Source organism: Pelodiscus sinensis, chromosome 19 (genome assembly GCF_049634645.1).
Source record: "Pelodiscus sinensis isolate JC-2024 chromosome 19, ASM4963464v1, whole genome shotgun sequence".
Lineage (NCBI taxonomy): Eukaryota > Metazoa > Chordata > Testudines > Trionychidae > Pelodiscus > Pelodiscus sinensis.
Genome location: NC_134729.1, coordinates 6,211,202 through 6,229,791, shown reverse-complemented (window position 1 = coordinate 6,229,791; position 18,590 = coordinate 6,211,202). Strand labels below are relative to the sequence as shown.

The window sequence follows — 18,590 nt, the reverse complement described above, 5'->3', positions numbered from 1 at the left end:
AAAAAAAAAAAAAAAGCCAACACCACTCTGGGATGCATTAGTAGGAGTGTTGGAAGCAAGGCATGAAGTAATTCTGCTCTACTCCATGGTGATTAGGCTTCAGTTACAGTATTTTGTTGAGTTCCTGGTGCTGCATTTCAAGAAAGATGTGGAGCAGGTCCAGAGAAAAATGATTAAAGGTGTAGAGAACATGAGCTATGAGGGAAGACTAGAAGAATTGGGTTTGTTTAGTTACTAAAAGAAAAGACTAAGAGGGGAGATGATAGCCGTTTTCTAGTACCTAAAAGGGTATTACAAGTAGGAGAGAGAAAAATTGTTCCCCATAACCTTTGAAGATAGGAAAAGAAGCAATGGACTTGAATTTCATCAGGCAGTTTGGGTTGGACATGAGGAAAAACTTCCTAACTCTCAGGTTGGTTAAGAACTAGAGATGTAAAAATGCCTTTAACAATGTAACTGCTATTTTTTAAGCCATTACATGCCCTGTGGGCTCTGCAGCATAAAGCTTAAATAAGCTTCCTCCTCAGGCACACCGCTGGCAAGGGCTGCTGCTGCTGGCCCTGCTCCGGAGGAGGCAGCATTGCTGCAGGCTCTGTAGAGTGCTCCTGGAGAATCTGCCTGGGCCCACCACAGATAGGAGCCCTGTGGGGCTGGAGCAGTCGCCTGCTTGTGGTGAGCTACTCCAGCCCCTGCTGATTAACCAGAACTAGTAAGCCGCAACCATTAGAAGCTTACCAGTTAACCTTTTACATCCCTATTAAAAAGTGGAATAAATTACCTTGGGAGGTTGTGGAATCTCCCTCACTGGAGATATTTAAGAGTGGATTAGACAAACATCTGTCAGGAGTGATCTGGATGGTGTTTGACCCTGCCATGAGGTTTCTTCCAGTCCTATAATTGTAAGTTAAAACTTTTTTATTAAAGAAAAACATGTTTCTGTAGAAACTCTGTTCTATATCACACTTAGAATTCTGGGCCTTGTCTAAACTGCCAAGTTTTGTTAATAGCCCAAAGCTGACACACACAATGTCCAAAGAGTGTTTATGCTTGCTCACTCAGACAGTTTATCTCCACATTGGGGGCACCATCATTGAAAGGGTGAAGCTCTATGAATATTTATGCCACAATGCAGTGTTGTGGAAAAGTGGAGCTGATAATTGTGCATCTTTGGATTCTCTTGGTCCTCCCACAGTCTCCTCAGCTGCTGGGAACAGCATCTTGAGTAGCTTGTAAGCTCTCTGTGCTAAAGAATGCTAAAGCAGTACAGCAGTCCACTCCTTCTAAACAGCTTGCTGACGAAGATGACATCGGTTTAGTTTGCAAAACAAGTTAATGCACTGGGAAACCATGTAAGGTCCCTAAGAATGGAGAACAGGAGTTTTTTGGGTCTGATCAATAGGCACTATTATAACTTTTTTTTAAAACTTTTGCATCAACTATAGGAGGAAGAATAGTTACTTAGGAATCCCCTTTCAGGTACATGCTTCCCCATTATGGGAGATACAATTAGGAGCTAGGTTAATATGCTTGCTGAGGATTCTCCCCCCCGCCCCCCCCCCCCCTTTTTTTGTCTTCAAAGGAGGAATGTTTTCCGAGGTCGGAGAAGACGAGAAGATGACCGTCTTTCAGTAAGTTCCATTTTCATTATTGGGGGGGGGGCCAGCGAAGGGGATAGAGACGCTGCTGCTTTGAAGTACACCTTTCTCCTCCCCCCTGGGGGAGGGGGAGAAAGCAACTAGTCGACTAGTCTTTCACATCCCTATTTGATGGCTCCATCCTTCTGTGTGGTGTGGGGTTTTTGGTTTGTTAGTTACAAGGACAAGTTGCCCTGCATACATATCCCAGTTTTCTCTCAAAGTGGTTTCAGGTTTTCATTTGAATCAAACTATTTGTTTGGAAGTCTCGCGAGCCTTATTCTTCCAAAGATAGAGACTACGGGTATGTCTACGTTTGCACCCTACTTCGAACTAGGGATGCAAATGTAGGCATTCGAAATAGTCAATGAAGCGGGGATTTAAATATCCCGTGCTTCATTAGCATGATTTCGCCAGCGCGTTTCGAAACAGCTGTTGATGGGAGTAACTCGCTTCATTGCCTATTTCAAATGCCTACATTTGCATCTCTAGTTCGAACTAGGGTGCAAGTGTAGACATACCCTACATCTCTTAGGCTATGTCTAGACTATGTCTATCTCTTAGGCTGTGCCTCGTGAAATGAGGTTTACCGGAGCGGTTGACAAAGGCTTCCCTTGTCGACCGCGCCGCGCTGTGCTGTGCTGGATCAGCTGATTGTCGGCACAGCGTGGCAGCCATTTTTAGTTTAATGAAGCGGGGATTATTTAAATCCCTGCTTATTCGCCACAGTCAAAGAAACTATTTTACATGGCTTCATCAACGGAGCCATGTAGCCTAGACATAGCCCTAGAAGTTCATGACACATCAGTTTTTCACTTGAACAGATCCTAAAGAGCATAGATTTCCTCTACATTTTCCCTGAGCAAATGAGAGGGAAAACTGTTTGCTTTGAGAGGATTTCTTCTTGGTTTTGTTTTCGTGTGAGTCTGCCAGGGCCAAACTGAGCCATTCTGGTGCCCCGGGCAGACAGGTTAATTGTGCCCTGGGTTGGGGGAGGGTGCATGCACGGCCCCGCCCCCTCCTGGCGCATGGGGAGAGCGCGTAGAGCTGGTGGCGGCAGGACACTTGTGCCCGGCACGGCCCATCCTGGCTACCACCGCTGGCGCACAGCTCGAGGCCACCCGAGGCGAGCCGAGCTTGGTCGCGCAGGGCTCTGCGGCTGTGGGAGGGAGGGCGCTGCTGGCCAGCACTGCGGGGGTTAACGCAGCTCCCACCCCAGGTGGCCACTGGGAGCTGTTGTAGTCCGGGAGTCGGGTGCTGCGCGCCCCTTACAGCTGCCATCAGGCGCCCCCCCCCCATAGGTTGGCACCCTGGGCATCTGCCCAGCTAGCCCATGCCTTAATCTGGCCCTGATGTCGGCTGAATTCCCTAACCTGGCACTTCGAGTGTAGGTGATGGGGGGCCGGCTAGCAAAACAAAAAGTCAGATCCTGTCTCTGCAGTTCCTAGAGATAGAAAAGTTTTCCCTTCAGTTTCCCATGAAATCCATTGGCTCTGCCACCACCAAGTGTACTAATACTTTTTCCAGGAAAGAAATCTCTTGGAATCTCTTCCCTGAGGGCAAAACCCTCAACCTCCTTCCCCAGCAGTTGGAAAAACAAACATGAACAGCCTCCCTGAGAACAATGAACCTGAGCTTGCTTGCTCTCTGGTAACCCGTCTGCAGCCAGGCACATAAGCTTAAGGACATACAAGTTCAACAAGTGCCAGTTAACAGAACAAAAAAACCCCACTTTTTTAATTATTAAAACAAGACTGTTGTTGCAAGAATAGTAAATGGCTTGGTGTTAAAAAGTCATGAATTGAAACCAAATTCTTGGGATTACTTCTTGGATACGGGGGGGTGGGTGAAATAGCAATTAACCAGCTCAAACATAAGTTCCAAACCTTAAATAATGAAAACAATAAACCCTTATGGACTACCTAAACTTTTTCCTAATCTTACATTCTGATGAGTTGGTTTCTTCCCTCTGTACCTGGAGAAGATCCCCGTCTCTCTAACGAAGGAGACTGCTGCTCCTCAGTTTGAAATTCTTGCGCTTCATTTCATTGGCTCAATATCCAAAGCCCCCTCCCTCAGATGCAGAATAGCTTAAGGTTAGTTTAACTTTTTCCTCACTCTCCAGGTAAGTTTAGGCTCTCCTTTGCAGCTCCTGTTTACAGCACGATCTACTACAAAATGCGAATGTTCTCTGCATCAGAATTTCAGTGGTCTTCAGGGTCAGTGACATGTACACATCTGTTGCCTGGTCTTTGTTTTGGTTCAGTTGTTTACCAAACGTTGTACTCTTAGGCCTCCAGCAACAATTCTAAATTTGGAAGGGAAATAGCGCCATCCTTGTTTAGGTAGACTTATTACCCACCTCTATTGGGAGCTGCTTGTGAGTGACCTAGACTTGAATACACATTTGACAGAACTGGAAGATGGGGTGGGGGTAGGGAGGGTTTATACACTTAGTCTGTAACGGTTCTTGGAGATGTTACTCATGTCCTTTCCTCAATCTACCCTCCTTCCACTCTCCATCAGAATCACTTTGAATGCAAGCTTTCAGTGTGAAAGGATGGTGGTGGGAGGAGGATTAGGGCTCCACATTTCCTTTGTCTAGCAGAAGGAAGTAGGTGAAGGCATCATGTGCTCTCCCTGTAAGCAGAGCTATGGGAAAAGTTCACTTTGATGCAGTCACACAGACACCCGAAATGGAGCGGATGTGTGCAACTTATCTTGAGGGACAAGAGTTGGAGGTGATACATAATCCTTTTTATGCTCTATATAGGCAGTTATTAAACACTTTACTTAAGTGAAACTGCAAAATGAGTATAGGGAGGCAAATTGAATTACTACAGTTTCATGTTTCCTGGCCAAATTCTAAGTCCTATTAAAATGATAGGGAATTTCCAGTGTTCTTTATATTGTGAAAAATGTCACTGCCTTGGCACTTATCAGGCATGTGCTGCATACTGATTGTGAGAAAGATGTATCCCTGAATCGTCAAGATGTCCTGATATATGGGGTGTGGTGTTCGATAGCCTTCCATTCAAGAGCTGTCCTGATGCTTCTTAGCTTGAAATGTTTCTAGGTAGAGCCTTGTGCAGATACAAATGTCTAGCCATGATTAGACATTAGAAACCACACATCTGCAGAGCTCTACTCAGTAGAGACACTACGGTCAACAGAGGGGAGCATTGTTCCATCACAACCAGGAGCTGGCATCTCACGTCAGCAGTGCACCTTTAGTACCCCCAGCTGCGGCATGTCCTATCTGAGGTTGTACAGTACCACGGCCAGAAGGAGCTGCCAGTACAGGATATTGGCTTCTGGGCGCGACAGGACGATGCTACATTCAGTTGATCACAGTGTCTCTTGGGAGTAGAGCCCATTAGGCATTTGTATTCATGCAGGCTTTGTTTATAGGCTCACGTTACAAGGTGACATTGTTACATAGTGTACGTTAACTGACTTTTCTCTTCTTCTAGCGACCTCAGTCTTCTGTAGAAACAAAGACTCAGACACCAAAGTTTGACTTACTAGCATCAAATTTCCCTCCCCTGCCTGGCAGTACAGCAAAAATACAAGAGGAGGCTGTGCTGGAAAACAGGATGTCCGACATCGTTAAAGGAACTGGCAAAGAGAAGGTACTTGCTTCTACTTCTGAAGTGCACATCGAGATGATTAATTTCACTCCTTGTCCACATGTCCTTAACGTTTTTCAGGCTTACTAGAAGTCTGTGCCCCCCTGCTCGTTACACTTGCCAACTCTCTTCTTGCCCCCCCCCTCCCCAGCTGCCAGGGAGGGCCAGGCTGAGGTATGTCAGCCCTGGCCTGCAGTCTCCGCCCCTGAGGGGGAGAGGTGAGTCCAGGCCAGTCTCAGTTCTTCCCCAGATGCAGGCAGGGTTGAGGGAGGGGGGCCGGGCCAAGGCCTCAGGCTCTCTCCCGCCAGCCGCTACAAGGGAGGGAGATAGGAGGCTGGTGAGATGCAGAGTGATGTGATGACGTTACTCTGGTCCCACAAGAAAATTTTTTTAGAGAGATCGATCTTAGGGTTAATTCCTACTGTACATGTATATTTAACTTTACATTTTTATTGTCTGGTGACCATTAAGTTTTATGGTGTCTAACACTAGTATTGGTATATTGACTGTGATCCTTCTGCAGTTTTAAAATTTTTCTTCTCTTCAGGAGTGCAAAGAGTTGGTGGTCAGTTGTCCTGCATCTGCTCAAGAAGAGCAGGCACACAGTCCTGTCCAGCAACCTCTCACAAGTGTGAGCTTACCAAGCAGGGCTGAGGTGTCTACACTAAGGTATGTAATTGGCTAGGCTAATTTGAGAAGTGTCTTTAGAAAGAAGCTGGTGTGTAGTGTGAAGGGAAGTCTTGGTTAGTTCTACTGTAACAGAGCATTATCTCCAGTTCCTCTCCATGCTGGATGCTTTTGATAGAGGCCTCTGTTCTTCTGAAAAGTTGTTGACTGTTCCAAACTTGGTGGAAACCTTGGGCGTCCTGCTCAGTTAAAACTTGAAGGTAGTGACTTGAAGGAAGAGAAAAAGGCATTCCTGAAACTGAAATACCTCTAAAACAGATTTTAATGTTGAACTATCTTGTTTAATCTGTTAGCACAACTCAGACAGATAAGAAGCCAGAAGCAGTCCCTGCTCAGAAGGATGTTATAAGCCACACTTCTCCACCTGTGTCTGTACGTCCCCTCAGTGCTGCAAAGCCACAGAGGACAAATACTACATCTGCTACCAGTGGAAATGCAGCACTTACTGTGACAGTACAGGTAAGGTCAGCTGCTTTGGGTAGGAACTCAGCACTATCTAGTAAACTTACTTCCACACACTGGAGGCTGGTGGCTAGAAAATCGGGTAACTTTACTCTCCACCCCTAAAACAGATCATGGTACTCCCCATTTGAAGTCTGTGGATGTGTGCTTCCCTTTCTGCTCTACCCTCAGACATGATCATAGTATTCCCCAGTCCAGGAGCAAACAGCTTCATGTAGATTCTGGTTTTTGAACTTCCACTAGGTACTCAAGAATAAGCAGTGCATGTTCTGACACTGTGTTCTTTTAAGTGTGCCTGGGGTATTCTTGAAGACCTTTCAGGTATAGGTTGTTTTCAGCAGAATGTGTAAACTTCTTCTTTCTCTACCCTTGGCACCCAAAGGAGCCGCGCAAGCTCAGTTATGCTGAAGTCTGCCAGAAACCCCCGAAGGAGCCCACTCCAGTTCCTGTTCAGCCACTTAGGGAGCTTCGTACCAATGTAGCTCCCCCTGCCAAAAATGAAGAAAACAATACTCCTGAAAAAGCTTCAGAGAGGGCTCATGAGAAGCTTGACGGCCGGGCGGCAAAGGATCTTTCTGGGTTCAGAGGCAATGGGCCTCCCAGGGGACCTGCTGGAAAAATCAGGGAACAGAGGCGCCAGTTTGGACGCAGATCTTCACCTCAGGGAGCACCTCGGCGTATCGGCAAGGAGCAGTATGTGCCACCCCGATCACCAAAGTAAAACTCATCAACTTTTTTTTCTATTTTAATTTGAGCTGTGGACTAAAGAGCAGCACAGGAGACAGACCATCAGGAGGAGGTATTCGGGGAACACGAATACCGAACTAGAGTATACGGTTTGAGTGTGGAGAAGGTGGGGAGGGTCCCAAAATTCATCTCTAAAAGTGATTTCACAAATGCTGGAGGATTTCAATCAATATAAATATATAGAGATTATAATTTTTGTATTTTTTTTAATTTTGCAGAGGGTTCCCTGCCTGAAATCAACTTTGAGGTTGTGAATTAGTGTTTTGACAAGATGAAAAAAATGTCATAACATGTCCCTCAGTGTATAAGGAAGAGGGCAAGAGAATATTATTTTTTTGGATTTAAAAAAAAAAAGCATTTCTGTAAAATTAGAAGTTACTTTTTTAAACCTATTTAATGTTTGGCTTATAGGGTGAGATGTATGCCATTAATGGCCTTGCATTGCAAAGCAGGTCCACAACTGAGATGCTTGGTCGGTGTGCTTGAATTGAGTGCGTGCAGCCATATACTGTTATGTCATGATTTAGTCAATGATGGTAAAAAAACCAAAACCTGAATGCACTACTGTATTAGAACTTTGTAATTCCAGATTGAAATGTAGTTTTTTGACATGACTAATATTTCATTCAGCAAGCTTTTTAAACTCTGATTTTACTAGAGATCTGTTTGCAGATCAGACCATGAGAACAGTAAGAATAGTTGATATCCTAGATGCAAGAAGGGGGAAGGGAGACATGTTTGGGATTTTTAATTTTCCCTTTACCTATCAATTGAGGGCAGCATTTTAATTTTTTTTATTGCTTAAATGTTGTTTTCTCTAACCCCTTTATTATAGACTTGTGTGCATTTATCTGGTGTTTTCCTGAGGCAGGCCCAGTTAATGGAAGACTGCACCCCGGTGGTGGTAGTGTCATAGGTGAAGGGCCTGAGCTTTCAGTTGCACTCAAGGAATTCTCCTTTGCAGGTGGGACTCTTGAGGGCAGGTTCAAAGCCCCAAATGGGTCTGAAATTGAGGCTTTTGATTTCCTGTGAGACATTCAGCAGTTGGGGGGGCATGGCCAAGTTTCCATATAGTGACTTAGATTGGTTCTCTGGATTAGTGTTAAGCACTATTATAGTATACGTATTAGGGAAACTCTACAGCAGATAGTAGCTCCTGACTTTTTAATTGCTTGGAACTAACAGTTTAAAGTGGAACAAAGGCCATGAGGTTTTAATTTTAATTTCAAAGAGATTACTTTGACTAAATTCACAACACTATTGGGTAGTAGGCAGTTGAGTTTGAGCTAATTACCATAAATGACTAAAGGCAACAGGAAAAATTCAATGCATTAATTTGCCAAAATAAGCATGCCCACATTCAGAGTTCTGTATAAAGTGTTAAGAAAAGTAGCTCACAGCAGTAAGAATTGTACTTTTTTTTTTCTTTTAGGGAATAGGAAGTGTACAAATTTAAAGCTGTAAGTTGTGAACACACTGGAAAATTCAGTTGATACATTCATTCTAATGGCATCACTAGCATATATTACTAAGATGTTTACGATATGTAAATGACAGTTAAAATTATGTTAACTGTGAAATCTTCACCTTTTGATTTCTTAGCCAGGTGAACCCTGGTGACTTCTTACTCCCATCAACTGCTTTGAGAACTCTTGTATCTATTTTTATAAATATATATATATATATATATAAAGCCAGAGTTGTCATTTCTCTAACTTATTATTCAGCTTGGCAGTTGCTTTTGATTTGATTCATGAGTCCTATATTAATGCAGTTAACTGTTGGTTTTGTGCATGTTGCGTACATTAAAACAATCATTACTCAGTTGTAAACTACCCGTACTAGGTTCAGGGGTTTAATTACCAAAATCATGGATCAAATCTATTATTTAAGAATGCTTACAAACCTGTCTCAGTTTACGTGGATAATGCTACATTTGATGGTAATGATACAAGGAAGTTTAAGTATTTAAACAGGTTAAGAGCTCTGTGAAATGCATCAAATATCAAAGAAGCTGCTTTCTATAAATAATTTTATAAATTTAATTACTGCACACAGTGGAAAAATAACATGTATTCTGTATAATAGTCACCAATATTAGGGTAATGTGCACTTTGATTGCAGAGTGAACGATGTGTTGGAATTCTAATAGCAGCCATGAGCTGGTTGCAATTAAGAGGAAGATCTCTTTGGTAAGAGACTTTTGCAAATGTACAATCTCTGGCGCCTAGCTTGGCTAAACTGGCATGTTAATTTTGACCTATGTGGGCATCTGCTTTTAAATTGGTGCATAGAGCTTGTTGAGCTGGAAGATAGAATTTGAGTATTTCTGACAGTTGTAAAATGTAGCTTTTTCCTTTTATTAGATGTATTAAAAAAAAACCTTACAGCTCAATCTTTTTACTTGTAAGGTGATTGGAAAAACTTGGTGTGAAAGGAATGTTTTATGTCTTAAATGTGCATTTTCCAGTAACAGATTATGGTCTTGTATAGTGTATGCAAATAAGTCTGTAAATTTGTTGGCTTTTTTCCCAAGCATATTCTAATTCTATCAGATTAGGGAGTTCACCATAAGTAAACTATTTGATACTGGTGTGCAAAGACTTAACATTAGGATTCCCTTCCTTCTGCCACTGCCATGCATACTGTTGTCTTTTTTAGGGGGTGTTTGGTGTTGGTGGGGAAATAAAGTAAATATAAAGGCTTTGAAAACTAGTTTTGTGTGCAAGGTCTCCTGCAGTACTCGTATTGCATGGCAAACACATAACATAGGCTAGCTGCTACTTCTCATTCTCCAGATATAGTCGCAAGCAAATTCTTGTTTCTTGCCCACCAAGTTTTCCTGTTTGACAGACTATTGGAAACAAGGACAAAAAGACCATTTGAGAGCCAGATTTTGCAGAGTTGCTTGTGAAACTCTATTGTCTTCAGCTGAAGTGCCTCATGACTGGCTCTTCTTCCACAAAGGTTCATTGAGCTACTGAAGATGATGGATTCTTAGTAACTCTTTCATTTTCACCACACAGGGCACAGGCATTCTTTTACCTACTGACTGTAGTTAAAGCGCACAAAAAATACAGCTCAATTTTTAGTTTCATGAATTGTCACATTTCCAAAATTAGTCTGTTTGATTAGCTACAAAGATGTATTGCTCAAATTAAACTTCCACTTGATTTGTGGAAAAGATTGGGCCTTTTGTGGGTGTGGGTGGTTAGGGCAGGGGAAGGAGAGACTGATTGTAAAATTGAAGTGCAAAAATTTAATTTTGAAAATTAAGTTGGTTTTATAACGTCATACATTCCTGCTGTTTTTTTTTTTTTTTTTTTTTTTTTTAAATAACCAAGTTAGCTTGGCACAGTGTGGTGGTGCAATTTTAGCAGTAGGTAAAATAAAATAACCCATCCTATTAAGCAGAAGAGAACAAGGATGATATTGTGGCAGATCAATAGCAATTAATTGACTTAATTGATGCTTTACTGTAGTTAAATAGCTATGGCCTTACTACTTTGTCAATATCCACTTATATCTTTAAAATGTCTTTTTTTTTTCTTTTAACTGTTATCCCAGGTGAACGTTCGCTTGGGTAAAATCTGTGTACAGACAATATTTTAAACTTGTAAAATGAACCATTGTATTACAAACAGGATGCAACAGAAATGCACTTCTGAGGAAAACTTGCTTCTGAGTTTATTTTGTAAATCCTTGATTGCAACAGATATGCAAATAGACATTTGGTTTCTGATTTTTGATATTTCCTTCTGAAATAATAATTTTGCCATTAATCTGAATGATTTATCATGCTTTTGTTGTGTATATATCGCATAGTCTGAGCTTCCTTTTTAGGATGGTACATGATTTTATTTGTGTGTGTGTGTGTTTGTTTTTGTTTTTTTTGTTTTTTTTTTTAAAGTTGGCTCTTAAGTGACCCCGGCATAGACACTTCAAGACATCATATGAGTCTGTTTTTTACTATACTGTTGGGAGGACTTGAAAGGAGTTAAAGATTATTTCTGAAAAATCCATCTGCAAACTAACCTGTAACAACTTACAATTTTATATTTAAAAACTAGAGGTTTATTTTTATGGAACTTCAGTTATGGATACAATATCAAAAGATGCAACTTCACATGTAAACAGATTGTGCACCAACGGCTTTTGTTCTAATTTTTATAAAATACAAAATATTCAGGTAATCAGTTTAAGTGACTAATGGCATCTCACTCCTCCCAGACGATTTGACATTCCCTTGGCATTTACTATCTCTTTTCAAAGTGGTAGGACTTCAGTAAAAGTGATTAAAAAAAAAAAAAAAAAAAAAGCAACTTATCTGTCTGGCTTCAATATTCTGTCCATTGTCAAAACTGTCCAAAATTTCTGTAAAGTAGGTTCATGCTTTAAATGTTAAAATGATAATACATGTATTTGTATTTGTTTTTGACATTGCCAAGGTGCTATGGGAAATTGAATTAACAGTTAGAAAAATAAAGCTGATTTAAAGAAACAAGCCTGTTGTCTTTTGATTTCACAAGGAGATGCTGTTCTGATGTTAAATGGCTGCTAATACTACTTTTCATACATGCCTGCGAACATTGCATAATGTCTGCTATCCTTGCCATGTTGAGAGTGTTGTTTCATGTTACAGGTAAGAAGATGGATCTCTTTCTTAAGATGGAAAGATTGAAGAAAAATAGTACAGGGACAGTAGTTCAGATTTATTCTGGAAAGGAAAAAGTGAGGACTTGATTCCAGGGTGATGTGTCAACTGTGAATGGACCAGTTTTTCCTTTCCATATTTGAGAGCAGGAAGGCATTGATAGCAGGTAAAATAAAAGTATGAGTAAGCTACTGTCTCTGCATTTCTAGCACAAAACAGGTCACTGTACAAGCACTTGATAGGACTTCCTTCATTCTTCATCTAGAGCCTCTTTCAAAGAGGAACCCAAGATAGAAAATGTTTAACCTACTGGGAAGGCCTCTTGGGTGTGGGATGACTTTTGTTTTGTTCTTGACTACGACATGAGGGCAGTAGGGGATTCCACAGCTGTTAGCCCACAGCAGAAGCCTGTCTTGCTCCAAAGAGTGTCAAGGTGGATTCTGTCAACCTGCCTGTACACATGGTTAAGTGTACGTAAGCTATGTGCCATAACTGTATGACAAGATAAAAATGTGCCATTCGTAATTCTGTTTTAGCAATCTTAATGGCCTCACCTTTCGATGGTACTCAATCTGTAACTTGATTGCCCTGTTTATGTTGTACTGGGTATACAGGGCCATGGATGCAGTGGAAATTGACCCTAAGACCCTACAGAATGGAAATTTTAAGTAGAGTGAACTAGAAACAAGCTGTCTGTGATTAAAGCAGTGGTTTCCATATTGTAACAGTTTCAGTCACAACCATTTTTTTTTAATGTGAACCAATACAGTTTGACCTGCTGAACTAGTCTTACCATCTGTCCTCTGTGCTTGATAGGGAGGAGAGTGTGAGCATACTGCTGTCACAAGCCTTCGTTTCTTCCTTGAATCCATTCTCTTTTGATTGACCTGTGCAGGAGTATGCTGCTATTTAGTTGATAAATCTTCTGTCTGATTCTTATCAATCACAAGAGCCCTAAGCAGCACTGTTTTATAGCTACAGAGGCCCCAGTATTGATGCCATAGAAAGTGGTCGCAGACCAAGGGCTAGTGAATGGATACTCCGCTGTAGTTAGCATCATTGGACACTTTCTGTACTATCATAAGAACGGGCCATACTGAGTCAGACCAAAGGTCCATCTAGCCCACTATCCTGTCGTTAAGCCGTGGCCAATACCAGGTACTTCAGAGGGAATGAACAAAACAGGTCATCTTCAAGTGATCTAGCCACTGTTGCCCATTCCCAGATGGGCGCACAGAGGACACCATCCCTGTCCATCCTGCCTAATAGGTCCATCAATGGCTATCTTCCATTACTTTATGTAACTCTTTTGAACTTCGTTACAGTCTTGGCTATTGTCTGAATGGGCTGTGGGAACATATGAACACAACAGTGGGTCAGACCAGTGGTCCATGTAGCTCACCATTCCATCTTCTGTGGCCAGTGGCACATGATTTAAGGGTAGTGAACAGAGCAGGGCTATTCTGGGTGATTCCTTCCCTAAAACTCCAATTGCCAGAAGATGTGATTGAACAGAGAATGAATGTAAAACCATGTGTAACTTGGTTAATGGGTTAAATGTGAAGTTTAACTGGTTAACCAATTGGGGGGGGGGGAGGAGGCATTCCAGCCAACCTGCCTGGAGCAACTCCTGCCTCAGACAGGCTGGAGCATCCCTGCCTTCAGCTTTTTCCCCCCCACCTCCCATTTGTTGTGGACAGGGGCTGCTCCAGATGTCCTGAGTCCAATAGTTTGCACATGTTCACATAAGAATAGCCATACTGGGTCAGACAAACCATCCATCTAACTCAGTATCCTGTTGTCTGACTGGTCAATACCTGGTGCCAGAGAGGGCATGAACAGAATTGGAGGTAATAAAGTGATCTATCACATAGCCCCTTCCGCTTGCTAGAAGCTGGGGACAGTGACACTTCAATGCATGGTTTTGCATCCCTGCCCATCCTGGCTAATAGCCACAGATGGACTTAGCTTCAGTTAACTTATCTGGTTCTTTTTCTGAGCCCTGTTACTATTGACCTTCATGACATCCTGAGGCAAAGGGTTTGAAAGGTTTGACTGTGCATTGTGTAAAGACATACTTCCTTCTGTTTTCTTTTAAACTTGCTTCCTATTAATGTCATTTGACCCTTTAGTTCTGGTGTTATGAGGTGTAAATAAGGAAGAGTTACTTCCTCTACCCTAGTTATGATTTTTGAGATCTCTATCATACCAGCTCTTTCCTAAGCTGAAAAGTCCCAGTCTTACTAATCTCATATGGAAGCTCCATCCTCCTAGCATTTTTGTTGCTCTGACCTCAATCTATTCTAATTCCAATATTTCCACATCAATATGTTGGAATACCAGGGATTGAATACTGCATGTGGGTCCGGTCGTCCATTTTTAGGCGAGATGACTAGATAGGCATGTGTCACAAGACTAGTACGCACAGCACCCTCTGAGGTGGGGCATGGAACCTATCAATGTGCTCCACCTCGTGAATGGTACCAACCCCAGGTATCCCCATGCTGGAGTCTGACATAGCAGCCAAAGTCAGTAGTTAGTCCCAGTTCACCAGGCAATAGGGCCCACTGGCCTGAGTCAATAAAAGGGTGTCATGAGGAGGGAGAAAACTTGTTCATCTTGACCTCTGGGGATAGAACAAGAAGCAATGGGCTAAAACTGCAGCAAGGGAGGGTTAGGTTGGACATTAGGAAAAAGTTCCTAACTGTCAGGGTGGTCAAACACTGGAATAAATTGCCCAGGGAGGTTGTGGAATCTCCATCTGTAGAGATATTTAAGTGTAGGTTAGATAAATGTCTCAGGGATGGACAGTATTTGGTCTTGCCATGAGGGCAGGGGACTGGACTCTATGACCTCTCGAGGTCCCTTCCAGTCCTAGTATTCTATGAATAACAAGCCCATATGTGCAGGACAATAAGGCCCAGCAGCCAGTCGATAACAACCCCACATTCACGGGGCAATCAGGCCTGGAGGCCCAAAGTCAGTAGTTCCAGAGGTAACATTCTCTGTGTGTACAAGGAGAGTGGGGTAGGGAGACCCGGGCCCTGGCTCTCCACTGGTTCCCAGCCCAAGGCCCTATCAGTGGTTGGTGTCCCCCCCCCTTCAGGTCAGTGGGGAATCTGCCCGCAACACACTAAGCTCTTGAGACTCCAGCTCCCCACCCTGGATTACTTTCTACCTGATTCACAACTGTCCGTGTCTCCTCCACTTGCGTCGGCCAGGCTGGGCGCTTCCCTGGCTAGTCTCTGACAGCTGGCCTACACGGCAAGGTCTGTCTGCTGCATCTTTCCCTCCTCCCAAGCTCTGGCAGCAGCTCTTTTCTCTGTGGTAGTCAGTCCTGACTGAGCTGCTCCACTGGCTTTTATACTGGTTCTCCAGTTGGAGCATGCCTAATAGGGCTGTGGGGAAGGGGTGCTCTCAGACTGGCAGTTCTGCTTAACCCTTACTGACCCAGTGAGGAATTGGTACACCCTGTCACAACATGCAGTATTCAGTATGTTGGCATACCAGGATGTCTATATTTGTCTTGTCTATTCCTTAATGATTCCCAACATTGTTAGCTTTCCACACTGATGCTGCATATTGAGTGGATGTTTTCAGAGAACTATTCATGATGATTACTCCAAGCTCTCTTTAACGGCAACCACTAATTTATTATTTTTTTCAATGTGCATTAATTTGTATTTCTCAATGCTGAATTAGAACTGCCATTTTGTTACCCAGTAACTCCATTTTATTAAATCCTCTAACTCTTCAGTCTGCTTTGGACTTAACTATTGAGTAGTTTTGTATCTTCAGATTTTGCCACTTGAAAAAAGTACTTTTTCCCAGGTAACATATTAATATATCGAAGTACTGGTCCCAGTACAGTCATGGGGGCCATGACAATTTGTTTACTTCTGTCCTGAAAACTCTTTCCTACCCGTCATACCCTTTTAACTACCTATTGATCTATGAGAGGACCATCCCTTTTAGGCCATGACAGATCATTTTGCTTAAGAGCCTTTGGTGATGGACTTTGTAAAAGCTTTCTGAACATCTACACACGCTATTTCTACTTGATCCACATTGTTCATGCTTGTTGAAGAATTCTAGTAGGTGAGCGAGGCATGATTTCCCTTTTCAAAAACTGACTCCCTTCCCCCAACAAATCATGTTCATTTGTGTCTCATTAATTCTGTTCTTGATTATTATAATTCTGTTCTTTATTTCCTAACTACAAATATAAACCTACTGAGCTGTAATTGCTGGGATTACTGCTGGAGTTTATTTAAAAAAAAAAAAAGTGTCATATTCTGTGCTCTGGTTATTCAGTACATATGTAAGCTATCAATTAGTTCAACTTACTACAGCTAGTTCTAAAGGAACTCACATGTGAAATTGTACAATTCTGAATACTCTGGCCCTGATTCAGCTGGAGTATTGTGTCCATTTCTGAGTGTAATTTCAGAAATGATGTAGACAAATGGGAGAAAGCACAGAGAAGAGAATGAACAATGAATTAGGAATTAAAGCTTGTGAGAAGATGGAGGAAAAATTGTCAGGGTAAGAGAGGAGTGAGTTGGACCTACGTTCTTGAAAGTTTTACAGCAAGGGAGAAAAATTGTTAACTTTGGAGGATAAGACAAGAAGTAGTGGTTACAGCAAAGGAGGTTTAAGGTTAGACTTTAGGGGAAAGTTTCCTCGTGGGCTGGATAAGCACTGGTATGAATTGACTGAGAAGGTTGTGGAACCTCCAGCACTTAGAGAGTAAGAGCAGGTTCGACAAACATGAAGGCTACGTCTAGACTGGCATGATTTTCCGCAAATGCTTTTAACGGAAGAGCGTCTAGACTGGCACAGATGCTTTTCCGCAAAAGCACTTTTTGTGGAAAAGTGTCTGTGCCAATCTAGACTCAGTTTTGCGCAAGAAAGCCCCAATCGCCATTTTAGTGATCGGGGCTTTTTTTGCACAAAACAATACTGCGTTGTCTACACTGGCCCTCTTGAGCAAAAGCATTTGCACAAGAGGTCTTTTGCCCCAATGGGAGCAGCATAGCATTTCCGCAAGAACACTGACAATCTTACATGAGATCGTCAGTGTTCTTGCGAAAATTCAAGCGGCCAGTGTAGACAGCTGGCAAGTTTTTCCGCAAAAGCAGCTGAATGGTCTAGAGCGGACTTGATCTTGCCTTGAGTCAAAGAGACTGGATGAAATGACCTCTCCAAATCATGTCACTCCATATTTGCTATTTTAAAATATACTCTAATACTAATTTCAATCTGGTGCAGTTTCTTCAATTTGTCCTCAGAAACAAATGGCTGTACGTAAATCCTTTGCATGAAAAATTCTCATGCCACAGGTGTGTAGAACAAATTTTGTGGTAATGCTCCTTTGAATCTGGCTCGCATTATCTGGGCCTCTGTTTACTGTTACGGAATAACTGTTGTTCTCTAATAACATGGTCTGTTCCTACACTCTAAGGAGTTATTTCAACATATTGTCGGGCAGGAAGTTCTTTCTCTGACTCTTGTAATCCTTATTTTAAAAGGAATCAGGGATTGTGAAGAGTGCTTTTTTGTTTTGTTTCAGGCTTCCTGTGGTGTGAACAGTGATGAATTTGAGTTACCAAGGTGCCATGCCCTGGTAAAGGTGACCGTTCAAGATGTAGGGGGTGGTTAAGGTTGGTGTCTTTATCAGAGGGAGGGTGCAATTGCTGTAGTAAAGAACGAGAGCTTGGTTGCAGATTTTGTATGATTTTTAACAACCCTCCCTCACATCTTTAGTTGTCTAGGGCTGGCCCTAGCTTGCTTTCTCTCTTCTTCCCCCTATTCTCCCCTCCTCCCCCTCTTTTTAGTAAGTGAAGAGTGTCTGGGCTTTTTCATCAGGGCTGAGGCCAGGCTCCTGTATGTTACTGAGCTGCACCCTAGTGCGGACTGAACCTTCGCAACTGCACCATTAGCCTGAGGTATGCCTGTAGTTCCCACAGCCCCTAATTGCCCCCTGCCTCACCACCTCCCTCTGGGCGCTAAAGGCTGGTGCAATGAGTCCAATTGCCTAGGGCGGTTCTAGTGAGGCAGGTGCTGTTGCTGTGGGTGCCGGGGCGATGCGGGTGGAGGTGGCAGCACCCGCCTTGTACCGCAGGCTGCCAAAAGGGCCTGAAACGGGACCTCGGGGAAGGAGCGCACTTCCAAGGGGGAGACGCAGGTCCCGGTCTTGCCAGCAGGGCGGGGCGCGGTCCCAGGTATGGCCGGCAGGGGGCACGCGGCTCAGTTCAGTGAGGGAGGGGGAGGGAGGAGTCGGGCGCGCGCGCGGCGCAGTTCTCGACCGGGCCGGCAGGGCGCGCAAGGCTCAGTTTGCTGTCAAGGGAGGGAGGAAGGAGGGGGAGCCGGGCGCGCGCGGCGCAGTTCTCGATCGGGTCGGCAGCGCGCGCGCGCGGTCGCAGCCGGCCCCTCCCCCTCATGTGACCGCGGCGCTGGGGCTCAGCATGGCGGAGGCGGCGGCCGCTCCTGCTGCGCCCGGGATCCGGAACCCCCAGCGCTGAGCCGGGCCCGCGCGGGCTCCCCGCTCCCCGACATGGCCGAGCCGGCAGGCGGCGGCGCCTGCTCCCTGCCCCGGGAGATCCGCGAGCAGCTGGCCGAGCTGGAGCTGGAGCTCTCCGAAGGTGTGGGGCGCTGTGGGGCCGGGTGGGGCGGGGCAGGCCTGAGGGGGCGGCAGGGGTGGGGCTGAGGGGGGAGATGTGGGGCTGGGAGCTTTCTCCGGCTCTTGCTTAGGCTGGGCAGGCTCCCCGGAGTTCC

General features: G+C 43.8%; 2 protein-coding genes across 4 annotated transcripts in view; both read left to right on the top strand.

Moving 5' to 3' along the window:
- Positions 1-11,663, top strand: part of LARP4 (La ribonucleoprotein 4) — a 51,956-nt gene extending 40,293 nt beyond the window's left edge. The window contains 6 exon segments of the mRNA XM_075902050.1: positions 1,580-1,628; positions 5,108-5,266; positions 5,811-5,932; positions 6,244-6,409; positions 6,795-7,026; positions 7,029-11,663. Coding sequence (XP_075758165.1) covers positions 1,580-1,628; positions 5,108-5,266; positions 5,811-5,932; positions 6,244-6,409; positions 6,795-7,026; positions 7,029-7,240 — 940 coding nt within the window. The 3' untranslated portion in view covers positions 7,241-11,663.
- A 6,578-nt stretch (positions 11,664-18,241) lies between these two features.
- The window catches only part of DIP2B (disco interacting protein 2 homolog B), a 170,839-nt gene continuing 170,490 nt past the window's right edge, over positions 18,242-18,590 (top strand). For all 3 annotated transcript variants that reach the window (XM_075902045.1, XM_075902044.1, XM_075902043.1), the window contains exon 1: positions 18,242-18,457. In XM_075902045.1, the coding sequence (XP_075758160.1) occupies positions 18,370-18,457 (88 nt within the window). In that variant the 5' untranslated portion in view covers positions 18,242-18,369. The remainder of the gene's footprint in view (positions 18,458-18,590) is intronic.